Genomic DNA, 15,745 nt, shown 5'->3' on the forward strand with positions numbered 1-15,745 from the left:
ATAGCGGCTGTACTCTCATCCTCTGACACCTGGGCAAACGTCTGCTAGGACACAACACCGCGCGATCCTTCCCCACCGTACACTGGATGTGTTCTGGACGTGGTCTGGACGAAGCTTCACGCCGCGGTAGCGGTGTCATTCTGACTTGTGTTCGACCGTATGTCTCGCGATACTCGTGACCGCAACGCAACCCTCAGTCAACGGCGGTATTGCGCTGGGTAGTACTCTGACACTCATTATGGAGCAAGGAATCATACTGTATTGTCATCATCCGTTTTGACGATGGCAATACGTACCTGTCGTCCTGTTCTCGAAGCCAACCTTGGAACCTCCGCGGCATTAACGGAAGAGACTCGTCCCGATGGCTTCCCAGGCAGCATCTTGTCGCGAGAGGGAGTCGGAGAGAGCAATCTTCCAGGGATTGACGGGTTTACCAGTACACTCCGAAGATCAAAGTATGACGACGACTTTTGACGGGAGAAGTAGTCGACGCAATCCAGGAGTGCGAGTGCGAGACCGACAGCGAAGCTCAATACGCGTATGCACGGTTCCCTGAGTCGTATCCTTTCCGATACGACTTGTGCCCCCAACCTGACGTTGCCGTGCGCTTTGCTATTCAATCGGCGGACACATCATTGGCTAGAAATATCGTTGAAACAAAGATCTGGGGCTTTTAGATCTCGCGCTTCCGCGGATCGACACCGGAAGCATGGCTGTGCGCCCTTCCCGGCGTGCATCACCTAGGATGCGGGCACTATGTTGCTATCTATCTGGTCTTGGTTGCGAAGCTGGTACCACAAACTAGAGATACCTGTTACGCGTATACCATACGGACGAAAGTGTTTACTAATGTTGCTTTTAGAGCTGTCAATCCTGGGGTTTCAAAGAGACATATAAGACATGGCTCCATTCTGGTCAGTGGTGCAACAACAGCCTACACAGCAACTCAATTCGCTTCGTGACTACCGTCCGTTCATCACTACTATCTTTCATTCCATCATGAAGTTTACTACCGTCTTCGTCGCTTCCACTGCGACGCTCGTCTCAGCGAGACCTCAGTACGATGCCGTACCTGCGGACCCTCATGCTTGGATGGCGGCGTCGCCAAACGACTGTATGTACACAGGCTCTTCTCCGAAACTAAGATCTAATGCCGATATTCGCAGTCCGCGGCCCATGCCCGATGCTTAACACTCTAGCAAACCATGGCTTTCTTCCCCGCGATGGCCGTAACTTCACCCAAGAGAACGTAGTCAAGGGCTTGAAGGACGGTTTGAACTTTAACGCGTCTCTCGGGGCTCTTATGTGGCAGCAAGCAATCATTGCCAACCCGGAACCAAACGCGACTTTCTTCACGCTCGAACAGCTTAACGTGCACAATGTCCTCGAGCACGACGCCAGCCTGACACGTACCGATGCGGCATTTGGCAACAACCACGTCTTCAACGAGACGGTATACAATGTATCGAAGCAGTGGTGGACGGAAGAAGTGGTAACAGCTAAGATGCTGGCCAACTCCAAGATCTTCCGTCAGTTGGAGAGCCGAGCAACGAACCCAAACTACACCTTTACCGCTTCCACCGAAGAGTTCAGTCTGGGTGAAGTCGCAGCCCCTATCATCGCCTTTGGTTCTCTTGAGGAGGGTACTGTCAATCGCACGTTGATGGAATACTTCTTTGGTGAGTTCGTCCACTACTTTCAACATTATCGGGCGCAATGTTGGACCGGAAGCTAACCTTAGAGCAGAAAATGAACGTCTCCCCAATGATTTGGGCTGGACAAAGAAGTCGGACGAGATCACTCTCATGAACATTCTAGCTACGACAAGTATTGTCCGTAACGCGACGAGTCTGCTCACCGGCGGCAGCACGGCTGAAGACTCACCGCACGGCAAGCGCGATATTCATGGTGGGATGTTCTAAGATGGCGGTCCGCGAAAACGTTCAGATCCAACACCACTTGTCTGGATATGTTAGCCTTCAAATACGGCGCGTAGACGGTCTTGCTGCGCGCATATACCGCTTTTGTCTCTTGCTGATAACGGTCAGATAGATATTAGTCATACATTGCATCTTTCATCTGTACGCTCTCTTCGCTCTTGGTGCGTTATGCTCCCCATATCGTGAACTTGGAGTTGCAGCGGCTCGACAGCTACACATCAACAAGAGATGCTCGCCGCAAGACCACCGACTTAACCACGCGTGATACGTGATCTTATGTTTCCACTTTTCTTTGCGGAGCCTTCCCAAATCGCGCTTGGAGTGGAGTCGTGATATACACTTAACTAAGCCTTCAGGTAAATACCGCGTCTCGGACACTTCTCACAGAGTTCGCGACTATGACGCAGCCTATACATCTTTCGACTTCATACACCTCGTTCCCGCCACTCTACATAGCCGAGGGCTACGTACAAGGAGCATCTGGCGGTGATGAGGAAAGGGTAGCGCGGGTTGTATCGAGCGCTTGCGACAAGGGACTGTCGCCGAGCGTGGGCTCAGTGGACCCGTCAACACCAGATTACAGTCCGGATGAGGGCACCTACCTCATTACCACAGCGCAAGTTCCGTGGCGTGTGACCTCTCCAATCTCATTCTACCGCGACGCACCAGGATCGCTCGAAGGCTGGCCGAGCGGGACGAACCTATGGTCAGCTCATGGCTCTTCCCTTGCGACACCACTCGTAGAGACGCCATCTACGGTGGTGCGTCGTCGCTCGCCAATATTCGCCGCCGACGACCCGGACGAAGTTGAACACTTACTTACACCACTCAAGACACGCACAAAGCAGGATGAACGATCGCCAGTCGACGGTCCACAAGAATGGGACTCCCAAGACCCTTATACCTGGCCGATTGTCTATCTACCATTTCACTTGACGCCCAATGCAAGCGTACCGTCGCATATCGATGAGATGCTCATTCACGTACACTTCAAGGGCCTCGGGGCGAGATTGCTGCACAACTTGCTGTGCAAAGCGAAGGAGGAGATGGAGACGGAAGAGGAGAAGACAAACATTGGACGTATGGCATTCGACTTCTGGCCTTTCAACTTCACCCAAGATGGATGGTGGAAGGGTGTTAGTGGGATATCCCCGGAAGATATCAATGCGTGGAAGGTAACGCGACAACAAGATCAAGATGGTGGGCTTGGATGCTTGACGGTGAATGAACGTTCTCCCCTGCCAGCACAAGGTACTTAGGCCGTCCTTTGGCAATGTCGAGTTGTTCATCAGGCATCGACATTGGCGTTGGGGGCAACACAAGATCTGGACTAGCTTGGCGCATTCGGCGGCCGCCATTGCCGCTGGTCAGCCATCTCAGATTACTGAACACTATCCTTCAACACCACTTCACCACCACACCATCACCTGCGCACGACTCGCAACTGCACGAACAGAGATCCATGAATCGGATGTATAGTCCCTCGGTCGAAGTTTCCCCGGTACTATCTGGTCGCAATACAGGCCGTCTGCACCAATGTCTGCATAGCGCAAAACCTCCTCTCACTTGGCGATGTTTTGAAACTCCGTCTGTGCGATCCATCAATCACATACCCACTCGCATGCGCCACCACGTGCGACATGAATAATTACCGCAAGCGAGTGTGGGGTACAGCAGAGCTTGCTCATTCGGGCGTCTGTGTCACCGCGTCGAGGGTTGCACGAAGCGAAGAGTCGGAAATTTAAGGCATTGGTGGAGCTTCGACGACGGCGCATGCTCATCTATTACATCTTGGCGACTGACACGAGAGGTACAGAGGTACGGACTCATGACATGCGACAAAATCTTGGGTTCGCAAGATGCCACGGAGACTGATATTAGAGTATAAAATGTCTATAGCTTGTTCGTTGTAGGAATGCAGAACGACCTCGGTCTACCAGTACCTCTCAATACCAATCTTGTGTTATCATACTACTTTCCAACATGCGTTCGCTTAGTTTCGCGGCTGCTATTGCTGCGCTGTCTGCCTCTGCAAATGCCAGAGACATCTATGTCTCGCCAACAGGTCAAGGAACGGGTACCTCTGCCGCACCCTTTGGCTCGATTCAGTCAGCCGTTAACGCTGCTGTGCCTGGCGATGTGATCCTTCTCCGCGCTGGTACATACAAGCCCACGGCAAACATCCAAATCACCAAGAGCGGCACCAGGATCCAGCCCATCACTCTCCGCTCCTTCGAGAAGGAGAAGGTCATCATCGACGGTGAAGGCATGCCCGGCACCCCGTATGGCTTGGACGAGTCTCTACCGAACAAAGAGCGCGGTGCTCTTCACATTGAGAAAGCAAACTACTGGAAGTTCTATAACTTGGAGCAAGTCCACCTATCTACCTCCGCACCCCAATCGTCTTACATACTAACACATCGCCCAGGATCATCAACGGCCCATACGGCGTATACGCCCGCGACGCGTCGCACAACCACTACGAACTCCTCACCACCCACGACAACTACGAGACCGGTTTCCAGCTCCAGGGCGCCTCCTCCAACAACACCGTTGTGTACCTCGACTCGTACCGCAACCGCGACCCGCGCAAGAACGGCGAATCCGCCGACGGCTTCGCTTGCAAAGAAGGGTCGGGCGAGGGCAACGTCCTGCGCAACGCGCGCTTGTGGGAGAACGTCGATGACGGCCTTGATCTCTTCATGTTCGGCTCGTCCGTCACGTTGGAGGAAGTATATGCGTGGGGCAACGGCTTCAACCGGTGGGACTTCAGCTCTTTCGAGGGAGACGGCAATGGCTTCAAGCTCGGTATCACGGATAACCCGCCTGCCAACCACATTGTGCGCAACTGCATGGCGTTCTCCAACGCGAAGAAGGGGTTTATTGATAACGGGAACCCCGGTAGCTTGACTGTTGAGCGCAATACCGCGTGGAAGAATGGTGATGTGGGCTTCAATTTCCGCAGCTCCAGCTCGACTATGAAGAACAACATCGCTGTGTCAAATGTTGGCAGCTCGCAAGTTAGTCTTGCAGCATCGGGCATCAAAGCTACGGGTAATTCGTGGCAGTCGGGCAGCTGGTCGGACGCTAGCTTCGTGAGCGTAGATCCTGCTACGTTGAAAAAGGCAAGAGGTGCTGATGGAAGGGTTCCGAAGAGCGACTTTCTGGTGCCGGACAGCGGTGCTGCTATTGGCGCGACTACACAGTCTGATGTTTGATCCTTCGTTTGCGCACTAGATGTCGTGCTCGTGCGATGTTTTCCCTTCTTGTTCATAGTTATTGCCGTCTGCTTGTACATATGTTCCTTTTGCTTAATTGGATTCACTACATCAAACGCCCCTTTGACGTAGATTGTCTGCTTCGGATGACTCCACGGACATGTCCGGATGACCTAATACCAGCTCCCGATTGAACTCCGTTGCACTTCTTGACTTTGTTCTTCCTTTCGGAGTTCGTTATTCCGAAGCGTCGGTGTTGCTCTGTTCTGATGGAGATTAGTCTACGTCGGTGTCGCTCTGTTCTGACGGAGGCAATTCGACGTCGGTGTCGCTCTGTTCTGATGGGGACAAGTCGTCGTCGGTGTCGGTCTCTTCGGATAACAACGACTTGACGCCTACGTACGCGAAGATACTGTTTTGAAGCGCCCGCATTTTCCCTTTCAAGTTATTCTCCCTCGCTGCATAAATACCATGTTTCCGCCATGTCTTGTTTGCATCCATAGAAACCTCGCTCCATTCGACATCTTCGTTCCAACCCCATCCACGCTCGACCATTTCACTCCTTGTTTTCCAATCGGACTTGACTTCACGCGGGTGAAGGAAGATGACAGTGCAGTGAATACCTCTCCTTTCGGCGTCATGACAAAATTCGGCCAGCAGATCCAGCCACACGACTTCCCAATGATTAGGTAGGAGTTCTATGCGGATCGACCGGAGACGGGGACATGCTTCGCTGCTTTCCTCTACAAGACGGTGGAGCGCAGGTATAAGGATGCGTGGGATGATGCCGAGATCATGGGACATAAAGCCAGGTATCCAATGGCGTTGCAACCGTGTAAGCCAGAGCTCCTCCAAGGATGCTGGAAGAGCTTTCCAAAACATGTCGATGGTCAGCATGATCTCATCCTCGAACTGAACGGTGCATTCGTCATGGGTGTATCCCCAGATCATTTCGGGCGCTACTCGGAGGCGGCGAAGAGACTTGAAAGAAGTGAATGACATGGCGGGCGTCCGTCTATCCAAGAACTCCCACCATGGTTCTTCAAATACCGTACTGCCCTCGATCTCCTCGTAACTGAGTGCGAGAGTCTCCAGGTGGTCTTGATGATCTTCCAGACAACGCATGAGAAAGGGAAGCTCCGCCGAGCGTGACGTGAAAGGACCTGCCCTCTCGTACAGGAAAGCTTTGAGTTTTCCAGGTATAGTCGCTTCGATCAAGTCTCGCAACGTATGCGTTGCCAGCGAGGAGGCTCTGAGCTCGATGTATTGCACGCCACAGGATCGCAGTCCCAGCACGGCGAATGGATTCCTCTCCATCATTGTATTGATAGTCTCATCGTCATCCCCAAACTTGAATGCGTACATGGAGCGAAGATTTGGCAGGTGGAAGAATGATGCCAGATATTCAACGTCGCCAGAATCAGAATCTCTGATGAACACATCGACAGGCTTTTGTAATGGGGCGGTTGGAGACGAGGAAGATTCCGTCGAATTGAGTGACACCGCTTTCTTAGCCTCAAGGCGCCCGGCAGACCCCTTGATCATTTTGCAAAAGAGCTTATGGTCACGAAACTCTCCGAGTTCCAAGTCTAATCTCTCCAGATTTGGGAGATTCGCGACGAGCAGTGTGATAATGACGTCCGCATCAGCTGCATACAACTTGATGTACATTCTCAGTGCCTTGGTTTCATCGTGGCAGTATTCCCGACATATCCGCTCTAGCAGTTGTTCGGTTTCGGGAGTTTCGATTCTTGGCCATGGCTTCACCTTGAAATTGTCAAGGCGAGGCGCGCTCTCACAACCTCCCCAACCATCTGGAAGGGCGATGGACTTCACGAGCGAAGCAAACGACGGATCGGCGAAAAAGCGGTGCGCAAGTGGGCGGAGGTGTCTCAGAGCTCCCTCTCCGCCTATATCCGAGTACAACGTGATGTTCTCGTAGAGATATGGAGTAGCGATGCGGTTGAGTTGTTTGGACACGCGGCATAAGGCTGCTAGTGTGCGTCGGCAGCATACCTGGCTAACGATGGTATCGATGAGCTCTTCGGATATGTTGTCGAAAGGGTGCCACATGGTGAGACGACGTTGCGATGTGTACTGTGTGCGGTGTGACGAGAGAGGGTGGCATCGGCGTTCACCCCTGGGGCTAGCCTATCGATAAGGCGCGTCCCTCGATAAGCCAACGCGGCGCAGTCGTCAGCATAAGCAAACACTATCTGCACCTCATTCCATCACGATGCGCATACACATACACGACTCACTACGCCATGTCTGAAACTGCAGCCTGGCCGCCCGCGAACGGGCTCACCACCAAGATCGTCCCGCGAAAGGACGCCATTCTCACCATCGCCTACTCGACGGCAGTGCACGCGCCGGCGTCGCTCGTATTCGATACCCTTCTCCGCGCCAAAGATTACAGAGCATGGAACACGTGGGTACCCGTCGCGGAGATCCAGTCACCCGGGAACGATCTCGATTCTACTAGTCAAGAGCGTATGAGCATCGGCTGCTCCATGGAGTTCCATGTCATCATGAACGCGGACAAGCCGAATGATATCACAAAGACACAGCTGAAGGTCGTCGACATCAGCACGCCCTCTGCGCCGACGTCCTACCTCACCCCCGAGCTTCTCGAAGACCCCTCGTTCACGGCCGACCTCAGCAAGGTATACAGGGTGAGTTGGACGGGCAACGGCGGCATGTACGGCTTTGCGCCCAAGCTGGAGCGCTTCCACGAGGTCATTGTCACCGGCGAGAACGAATGCGAGGTCAGGACGTGGGAGATCATGACTGGCATGCTGTCAAGGGTTGTGAAGTTGGTGATGGAGGACACGTTGAAGGGCAAGGTCGCCCTCTGGTGCGAGGATCTGAAGCGGTATTGTGAGAAACAACATAGCGGAGGCGCGGCGGCTTGAAAGTACCCTGTTCCGCTTTATACCCACGAGACACCTATGCTCATGTGATAGGAGAGTAAAATCTAGTAGGCGAGCGAAAGTACGGCCCAGAGCCCGCCATAACAGTCCGAAGCGACACCACCCTCCGATCCACCTGTCCCCCATTCTCATGATATGAGCTGCTTTCGCCAGCGAGTAATACCTCCATCGCGCACTCCATACTGCTTGACGTGCATCAGTGGTGGGCGTCGCAGCGTCCGCGTCCCTCTTTTGAACGTGAACTTGGTAAGCCCGGCATCGGGTCCGGTGCCGCTTATGGACCATCGACGTTCATCGGTCAAGCTTCACACCACACCCTCCGTCTTCGCCCGCGTTTCTACACGAGAAGCGACCGCTGTCGCACACTGCGAACGTCAAATTGGGAAACTGAAGCGCCCGATCTCGAGAAACGCCGACTGCTCTCACGAAAATCTTACCCATCGTCATCGGACAGCCTTGCATTACCGCGCATTCAACCGTCGGCAATTGAAGCGGGTCGGGGTTCAGGCCGATGCATCGTGCATGCCCAAGTCAAGTTAGCTCCTTCCCCAGAAAACCTTGACTCATGTTACGTCACCACCCACGATGCCGAAGATCACGACCAATTCGCTGCGTCTCATGGCCGCATTCAATCGCTACAACTCGACGGGCATCGCATTCATTCATTGCACGCAAAGCCTTCGCAAGATTGGCACAAAAGGCTTCTCAAGGCTTTGAGAGTGGTAGCCGCCTGGGCGCTAGGCTTGGTGCCGGCAAGCTTCAGGCAAGTGCACCGGCGTCTGTGCCAGGGCGGCTTACCGCCTCTAGTAATGCGCGAAGCATTCGGACCACTGTCGCGCGACTTGGCCGCGACTAACAAGCTATCGAGAGCTTACGATCCACACATCCATGGTCGCAACTGGAGAGGCTTCCGCGTCCCAGCCATGAAAAGAGGGGCCGACGATTGGGGCCCCATGGGAATCAACGGCCTCCGCAGGCTTGGACGACCACGCGCGAAAGTCACGATGTAACCCATCCATGCTCACCGCATCATGCTATAAGTACGTCCGATCCGCCTACGGGCTTCAAAGTTCGCGACAAGGTTTCCCGCTCAGCGAAGCATCGAAACGCACACGTTCGCGATACTACACCCAAACACGGGTCTGACGTTGCGAAGCCATTGCCCACCATGGACCAGATCTCCAAGTGGAATGTCGTTCATCGATATGAGAAGCGCGCATTGCTCATCGCGTATGTAATTATTACAACACAATTGAGACGTCGCTAACCATTCCACTAGAATCAATTGCATCGCGGGCTTATCGATCCTCTTCTTCGGTTACGATCAGGGAATGATGGGTGGTGTCAACACCGCATACGACTACTACACCCTGATGGGCTTCGGACACAAAGGCGCAGATGGCGGTCCAGTCGTGGACGATACTTTGCTTCAAGGCGGCATCGTGTCGGTATACTACCTCGGCACATTGGTCGGATGCTTGGTCGGTGGCTCAATCGGTGATCGCTACGGGCGCATCAAGACAATCTTTGTCGGAGCAGCTGTCGCAACTGTTGGTGCCTGCTTACAATGCTCGGCCATGAACCACGAATGGATGATCTGCGCACGTCTCGTCAACGGCTGGGGCACCGGCATTCTCAACTCGATCATTCCTGTCTGGGCCACAGAGACTGCGGAGCATACCTCGCGCGGACAGTTCATCGCGATTGAGTTCACCCTCAACATCCTCGGTGTCGTCATCGCATACTGGCTTGAGTACGCATGCTCCTTCTATGGCGACGGCACTTCGTCCTTCATCTGGCGGTTCCCCATCGCATTCCAGATCCCTATGCTCATGATCCTCATGGCCACAGTCATGTTCTTCCCGGAATCCCCACGTTGGCTCGTGAAGGTGGGTCGCGAGGCAGAGGGACGCTACGTCCTGGCTCGACTTCGAGGCGACACCGGAGAGGACAAAGAGAGAGCGGAAGTCGAGTTCCAGGAGATTGTCGCCTCTTGCGAGTTGGAGCGCTCCAATTTCCGCAAGCAAGACTACTTCCGCATGCTGTTCGGTATCGGGTCTGGCAAGCTGCACACTGGCCGCCGCGTTCAGCTCGTGATTTGGTTGCAGATCATGCAAGAATGGGTAAGTTTGGACGCATCTTATGCACATCAATATCGCTAACTTGAACACGTAGGTTGGTATCGCTGGTGTCACGATCTACGCGCCCACCATCTTCGGCATTGCGGGAATGAGTCCGGCGAAGCGACAATGGATCTCAGGTCTAAACAACATCTTCTACATGTTTGCGACACTCATCTGCGTCTTCACACTCGACCGCATCGGCCGCCGCTGGACTTGCTATTGGGGCTCGGCAGGACAAGGCGTCGCAATGGCCCTCGCCGGAGGATTCTCGTACCTCGGACAAGAAGCGACAAAGCGCGGCGACACGAGCGCAGCGTCTTCATACGGAAACGCAGCAGTCTCCATGGTCTTCATCTTCACGGCCATCTTCGGCGCAACCTGGCTCACAGTCCCATGGCTCTACCCTGCCGAGATCTTCCCCCTCGAAGTGCGCGCAAAGGGCAACGCTTGGGGCGTCGTCGGCTGGTCCATCGGCAACGGCTGGCTCACACTCCTCTGCCCCATCATGTTCGACTCCCTCGGCGAGAAGACGCTCTACATCTTCGCTGCATGCAACGCCATCACCATTCCCATGGTTTGGGCGCTGTACCCCGAGACGAACCAGCGCACGCTCGAGGAGATTGATCTGCTCTTCGCGTCCGACAGCATCTGGAATTGGGAGGCGGAGAAGAACTTCAAGGCGCTGCAGGAGCAGTTGCCGTTCGTGGCTACGAGCCATGCTGCGAAGAACGATATCGAGAGGATTTCGCTGTAGATAGGTATAGTGTTTGTAGAGAAGAACTTCGCGGAAGTTATAGCTGTAAATCTATTCTTAATATAATATTACACGTACTATAAAGATTTTCTTACTATAGTTAGAAACCTAAATAGACTCTATTTAGGTTAAATAGTCTGTGCACAGATCTCTGCATTAGACTCTATTTAAAATATACCTAAATAGAGTTATTTTTAGTAGAAAGTTCTAGGTCTAGTAGACCTAGAAGTATCTACTACTAGATTTACCTACTATTATTATACGTGTAGGTCTTATAGACCTACTTATATTACTAAAAAATACTTTTTATATTATTATACTTATAAGTCTATAAAACTTATTTATATAGTATAAGATATATTTCTACTTATATTTATAGATCTAGTAGACTAGTTTTTTACTTTTAATAGATATATCTTCTATTAGAGTTAACTCTATTACGTATAAAGTAATATTATATATAATACTAGAATACACTATTATTCTATTATAGCTTCTAGAGCTATAGCTTTTTATATTCTACTATAAAGTATATAGATCTTATCTTAAGTCTAATAAATTTTCTTCTTAGTCTATCTATTAAACTACGCGTTATCTATATTATAAAATAAACTACTTATACTAATATTAGTATAAATATCTTTATTCTATAGATATCTAGCTACTAGAAATAGTACTCTAACATTATTAGAATAAATAATAACAGACTATTATTATATAAATTATAGTACGTGCGCAGTAATCTTATAGTACAATATCGCTAGTATATAGTGTAATATTAGTAGGTGTAGAAGTAATATTAGCCGCAGCGAGTGCAATATTAGTAGGCCTAGAAGTAATATTAGATAACTAATATTACCTATTTTAATCTAAATTTGTAATTTAAATTATTTCGTCTATAACACAACTACGTAGATAAGACTATTCTCTAAATTATAAGCATTTTAGAAACCTTATAATTCTAGAAGTACTCTTTCTTACTACGTTGCTTATAGATATTAACCTAAGTTATAACCTATTAAATATAAAGCTATAAGTAAGCCTAGTCTTAGAATTATATATATTCTAAAAATCTTATAATTCTAGAAGCGCTCTTATTATAACTACTCTATTACTATTTTATTTAATTTCTAATAATTTTAAGAACTATAACCTTATAATTTCTAAATACCTCTTTCTAAGCTAACTTACTTATAATACTACTCTCTCTTATACTACTATCTATAATTCTTAATATACTATTAAGTAGCGCTAATAGATTAGTACCTTAGAAATAATATAGCTTCTTAAGAAAAGTATATTTTATTAGTAGATTCTAGTTGTATATATACTTAACTACTAACTACTTAATTCTTATTACTAACTTAACTACTAGCTTATTATATTTAAACACTATTTCTGTCTACTATATAACGCGCGCTTACGTAATCTTTCTCTTAACCTAGTTATTTAGATTTATACTATATAGTAGTAATATAAAGATACTAATTATTCTAAATTACTTCTTAAGAATATTCTAGCGCTTACTCTAATCTAAGTACTCTCTAAACTTAATCTAAAGCTTTCTATTCTTTTCTTTTATAGCTATTCTCTCTAATTTCTCTTTATATATAAGTGTAAATAATATTTTCTTTATAACACTACTATACCTTTACTCTCTTTAATCTATTCTTATACTCTATCTTCTTATTTTCTTATATATCTATATATATTTCTTATAAAATATATCTATCTTCTAATATTATTATATTTAACTTACTATTATATTAGTGTAAGTTTATTAAACCTTAAAGTACTACTTTCTTAACTTATTAGTCTCTAGTTCTACTTATATTTCTAGTAGTGCTATATTAAAAGTCTATACTAACTATTATATAAGCTATGTACCTAGTATACAAGAAGTAAAACTAAAACTCTTATCTTTAACTAGTTCTAGCTTATTAAAAAGCTATAAACTCTTTACTCTCTATTACTTCTATAAAATAAAGATAGTAGCCTAATCTTTAAATACTTCTATTATTTCTATAGCTCTTACTATTTTAATTATATAAGTAATTATATTTAAGCCTATATTTAGTATTTGTTAAGCCTATTAATAATAACGTTACTCTTTAACTAATATTACCTCTAGATTTTAAATAGTTTTCTAATTCTAGGTACTTATAATTATTTATACAAGTTAAAGGTTAAGGTAATTAACTATATCTTTATTAACTTGCTTAGTTATCTTTTTCTACTTACGCTTTAACTCTTACTACGTATTAGATATATATATATTATTTACGTGCTAACTATATAGATTCTCTTACGTATTTTTATCTTATACACTTCTAAGTAGATAGTTATAATTATAATTAAAAACTTTAAGAAGCTTAGGTTTAGAAACGTTTTAATATATCTAATATAGAGCGTTTATTAGACTTTATAATATAAATGCTATATATAAAACTAAGTTATCTAGAAGATAAATAAACGCTACTAGTTTTATACTAGGTAGACTATTCTAGATAGCTTACCTAATTACCTATAGATCTAGCGCGTTATCTATAATAGCGTTAGAGATAACGTAGAATATAGAATAAGCTACTATATCTACTAGTAGTAGTTATATTATTACGCGTAGTATTAAGTAAATATAGAAGAGTATTTCTACGCAGTTAAACTAGAAAGATAGATCTACTAACTCTACGTCTATGCCTATTCTAGTTAGCCTATAGCTACAGCTCTATTTTAGGTACACTACTTAGCCTAGTTCTTACTACGCCTACGTAAAACTATAGCGCAGTCTTTATTTTAATCTAAAATTTATATTTAAATTATCTCTTTTACTTTTACTAATACACTATCTAATATATTAATTCTAAAATAACTTATCTATAACTATAAGTATAGAGCTCTAATTTACTCTATTTATAGTATTATTATTCTCTCTTAAACTATCTTATTCTATTTTAAAGACTAATATTAAACTAATATTACTACGTCTAAACGCTACTTTATTCTTAGCGCTATTATAGCTATATAAGAAGACCTTAATTTAAAGACTAAATATAGTAATTTTAATATTCTATTAATAGCTATTTTTATTATATATAGTCTTACTATCTATATAAAATCTTATTACTATAATTAATATAGTACTATAATAGAAGGCGCTAACACTAGTTGTAATATACAATTATATCTATAAAACTAATATACCTTATTTAGATCTAATTTACTATAATATATTAGTAGTACTAACTAGTATTTCTCTTATATTAGAGAGGTTACTAGCTAACACTTCTTTATAAGCGTTCTATCTATCTACTAAAATACTAGTCTTATAAAACACTTTAAAGTATATAAATCTAACGCATCTAACTATAGTAATATAGAAGTAGATATTGCGACCTCTTTCTCTAATACTTCTATTAACTAGAGTAGTAGCCTACCTTAACCTAAATCTCTACTTAAAGTTACTAATACTATATTATACTATATATAGATTACTATACTACTATAAACTATATCTTCTCTTTATAAGCAGCTATAGATAGCTAAGTAATAGACTATAAGTAAGCGTAATAAATCTCTTATATAAGTTCTAATCTACTCTAATATATCTATAAATCTATAAGTTATATATATATTATTTCTTACTATACTAGAGAGTATATTATAGAAGTATATAGTATTATATACTGCGTCTCTAGCAGAAAAATTAGACTATAAGATACACTTACTCTATAACGTAGTAAAGACTATAGCCTAAACCTAGTAGAATATTATAGCTTAGAGTAGCTAGTATACTTATATCTACGTAGTTAAAGAACACTCTTAAGATATTCTACTATACCTACTTACGCCTTACTAGAACTTAAACCTTTACTATACTACTATAATATAAAAGATATTTCTCTTCTTCTATTATATATTTAAGTAATATTACTCTACGCTATTAACGTTACGTCTAAGAGAGAAACAGCACGCTATATAGAGAGCTATTTATAACTATCTCTATAATATTAATAAATTAGAAAAGTATAAATTTAACTTTAGATATAGCTATACTATATTAGAGAAACTAGAGAGATTTTACTATATATTTTAGATGTCTCTTATTATATAAACGTTATATACTACTAATATAAAGCTTTCTATACTTATTTCTTTAGCCTTTATTACTATATTATCTAAGAGTAATAGATTTTGTAAGGCGTATCTATTTACAACTAACTTTTTAGTAATTAAGAAGTTTACCTATATAGCTATACTCTAATACTTCTAGAATATATTATCTAATATACACTAAGTAAGTAGAGATAAACTCTACTACCTAATATCTTTATAAAAGGTAGAAATACTTATTAATAAGATTAATCTTAGAGGCTTAAGTATAGAAGAATCTAATAACTACGCTATAGTAAAGTTACTATAGATATAGATTTCTAACTACTTATCTACTAAAGAGTTAACACTAATAAATTAGGTTATCTATATAGCGTAGAACTTTAGCTAGTATTACTATAGAGAGAACCTAAACGCGTTTATTTACTAGAATAGTAATACTATAAGCGTGCGTAACGTTTAGATATTACTTACTAAGTACTAAAGTATAGTCTAGAATAAGTATAAAGAAGCCTTACAGTGTCTCTGTAAACTTATAGATATTATCTCTAGAGTAGAGCTTCTAACTATACTATAGAATAGATTATATAATAAACCTAGTAATAAGAGTATTAGCTTTAGCGTATTCTTACCTACTAATTCTATACTTACTTATAGTTAAGACTTT

At 44.9% G+C, this 15,745-nt stretch overlaps 6 protein-coding genes across 6 annotated transcripts; 5 read left to right on the forward strand and 1 right to left on the reverse strand.

Moving 5' to 3' along the window:
* Positions 1–999: 999 nt before the first annotated feature.
* On the forward strand, positions 1,000–1,922 carry J4E93_010951 (uncharacterized protein; the record flags this gene model as incomplete). The annotated part of the gene is made up of 3 exons (XM_049348827.1): positions 1,000–1,114; positions 1,167–1,679; positions 1,747–1,922. The coding sequence occupies 3 exons, from the start codon at positions 1,000–1,002 to the stop codon at positions 1,920–1,922; spliced, it is 804 nt and encodes a 267-aa protein (XP_049194060.1).
* A 416-nt stretch (positions 1,923–2,338) lies between these two features.
* Positions 2,339–3,199, forward strand: J4E93_010952 (uncharacterized protein; the record flags this gene model as incomplete). Its single annotated transcript, XM_049348828.1, has 1 exon — positions 2,339–3,199. The coding sequence occupies one exon, from the start codon at positions 2,339–2,341 to the stop codon at positions 3,197–3,199; it is 861 nt and encodes a 286-aa protein (XP_049194061.1).
* Positions 3,200–3,923: 724 nt separating this feature from the next.
* Positions 3,924–5,158, forward strand: J4E93_010953 (uncharacterized protein; the record flags this gene model as incomplete). Its single annotated transcript, XM_049348829.1, has 2 exons — positions 3,924–4,342; positions 4,369–5,158. The coding sequence occupies 2 exons, from the start codon at positions 3,924–3,926 to the stop codon at positions 5,156–5,158; spliced, it is 1,209 nt and encodes a 402-aa protein (XP_049194062.1).
* Positions 5,159–5,434: 276 nt separating this feature from the next.
* J4E93_010954 (uncharacterized protein) lies at positions 5,435–7,231 on the reverse strand (the record flags this gene model as incomplete). The annotated part of the gene is made up of 1 exon (XM_049348830.1): positions 5,435–7,231. The coding sequence occupies one exon, from the start codon at positions 7,229–7,231 to the stop codon at positions 5,435–5,437; it is 1,797 nt and encodes a 598-aa protein (XP_049194063.1).
* Positions 7,232–7,425: 194 nt separating this feature from the next.
* Positions 7,426–8,073, forward strand: J4E93_010955 (uncharacterized protein; the record flags this gene model as incomplete). The annotated part of the gene is made up of 1 exon (XM_049348831.1): positions 7,426–8,073. The coding sequence occupies one exon, from the start codon at positions 7,426–7,428 to the stop codon at positions 8,071–8,073; it is 648 nt and encodes a 215-aa protein (XP_049194064.1).
* Positions 8,074–9,259: 1,186 nt separating this feature from the next.
* Positions 9,260–10,968, forward strand: J4E93_010956 (uncharacterized protein; the record flags this gene model as incomplete). The annotated part of the gene is made up of 3 exons (XM_049348832.1): positions 9,260–9,321; positions 9,371–10,214; positions 10,267–10,968. The coding sequence occupies 3 exons, from the start codon at positions 9,260–9,262 to the stop codon at positions 10,966–10,968; spliced, it is 1,608 nt and encodes a 535-aa protein (XP_049194065.1).
* Between the last annotated feature and the right edge of the window lie 4,777 nt (positions 10,969–15,745).

The sequence above is a fragment of the Alternaria ventricosa genome, assembly GCF_023758065.1.
Source record: "Alternaria ventricosa strain BMP 2768 chromosome Unknown scaffold_38, whole genome shotgun sequence".
Lineage (NCBI taxonomy): Eukaryota > Fungi > Ascomycota > Dothideomycetes > Pleosporales > Pleosporaceae > Alternaria > Alternaria ventricosa.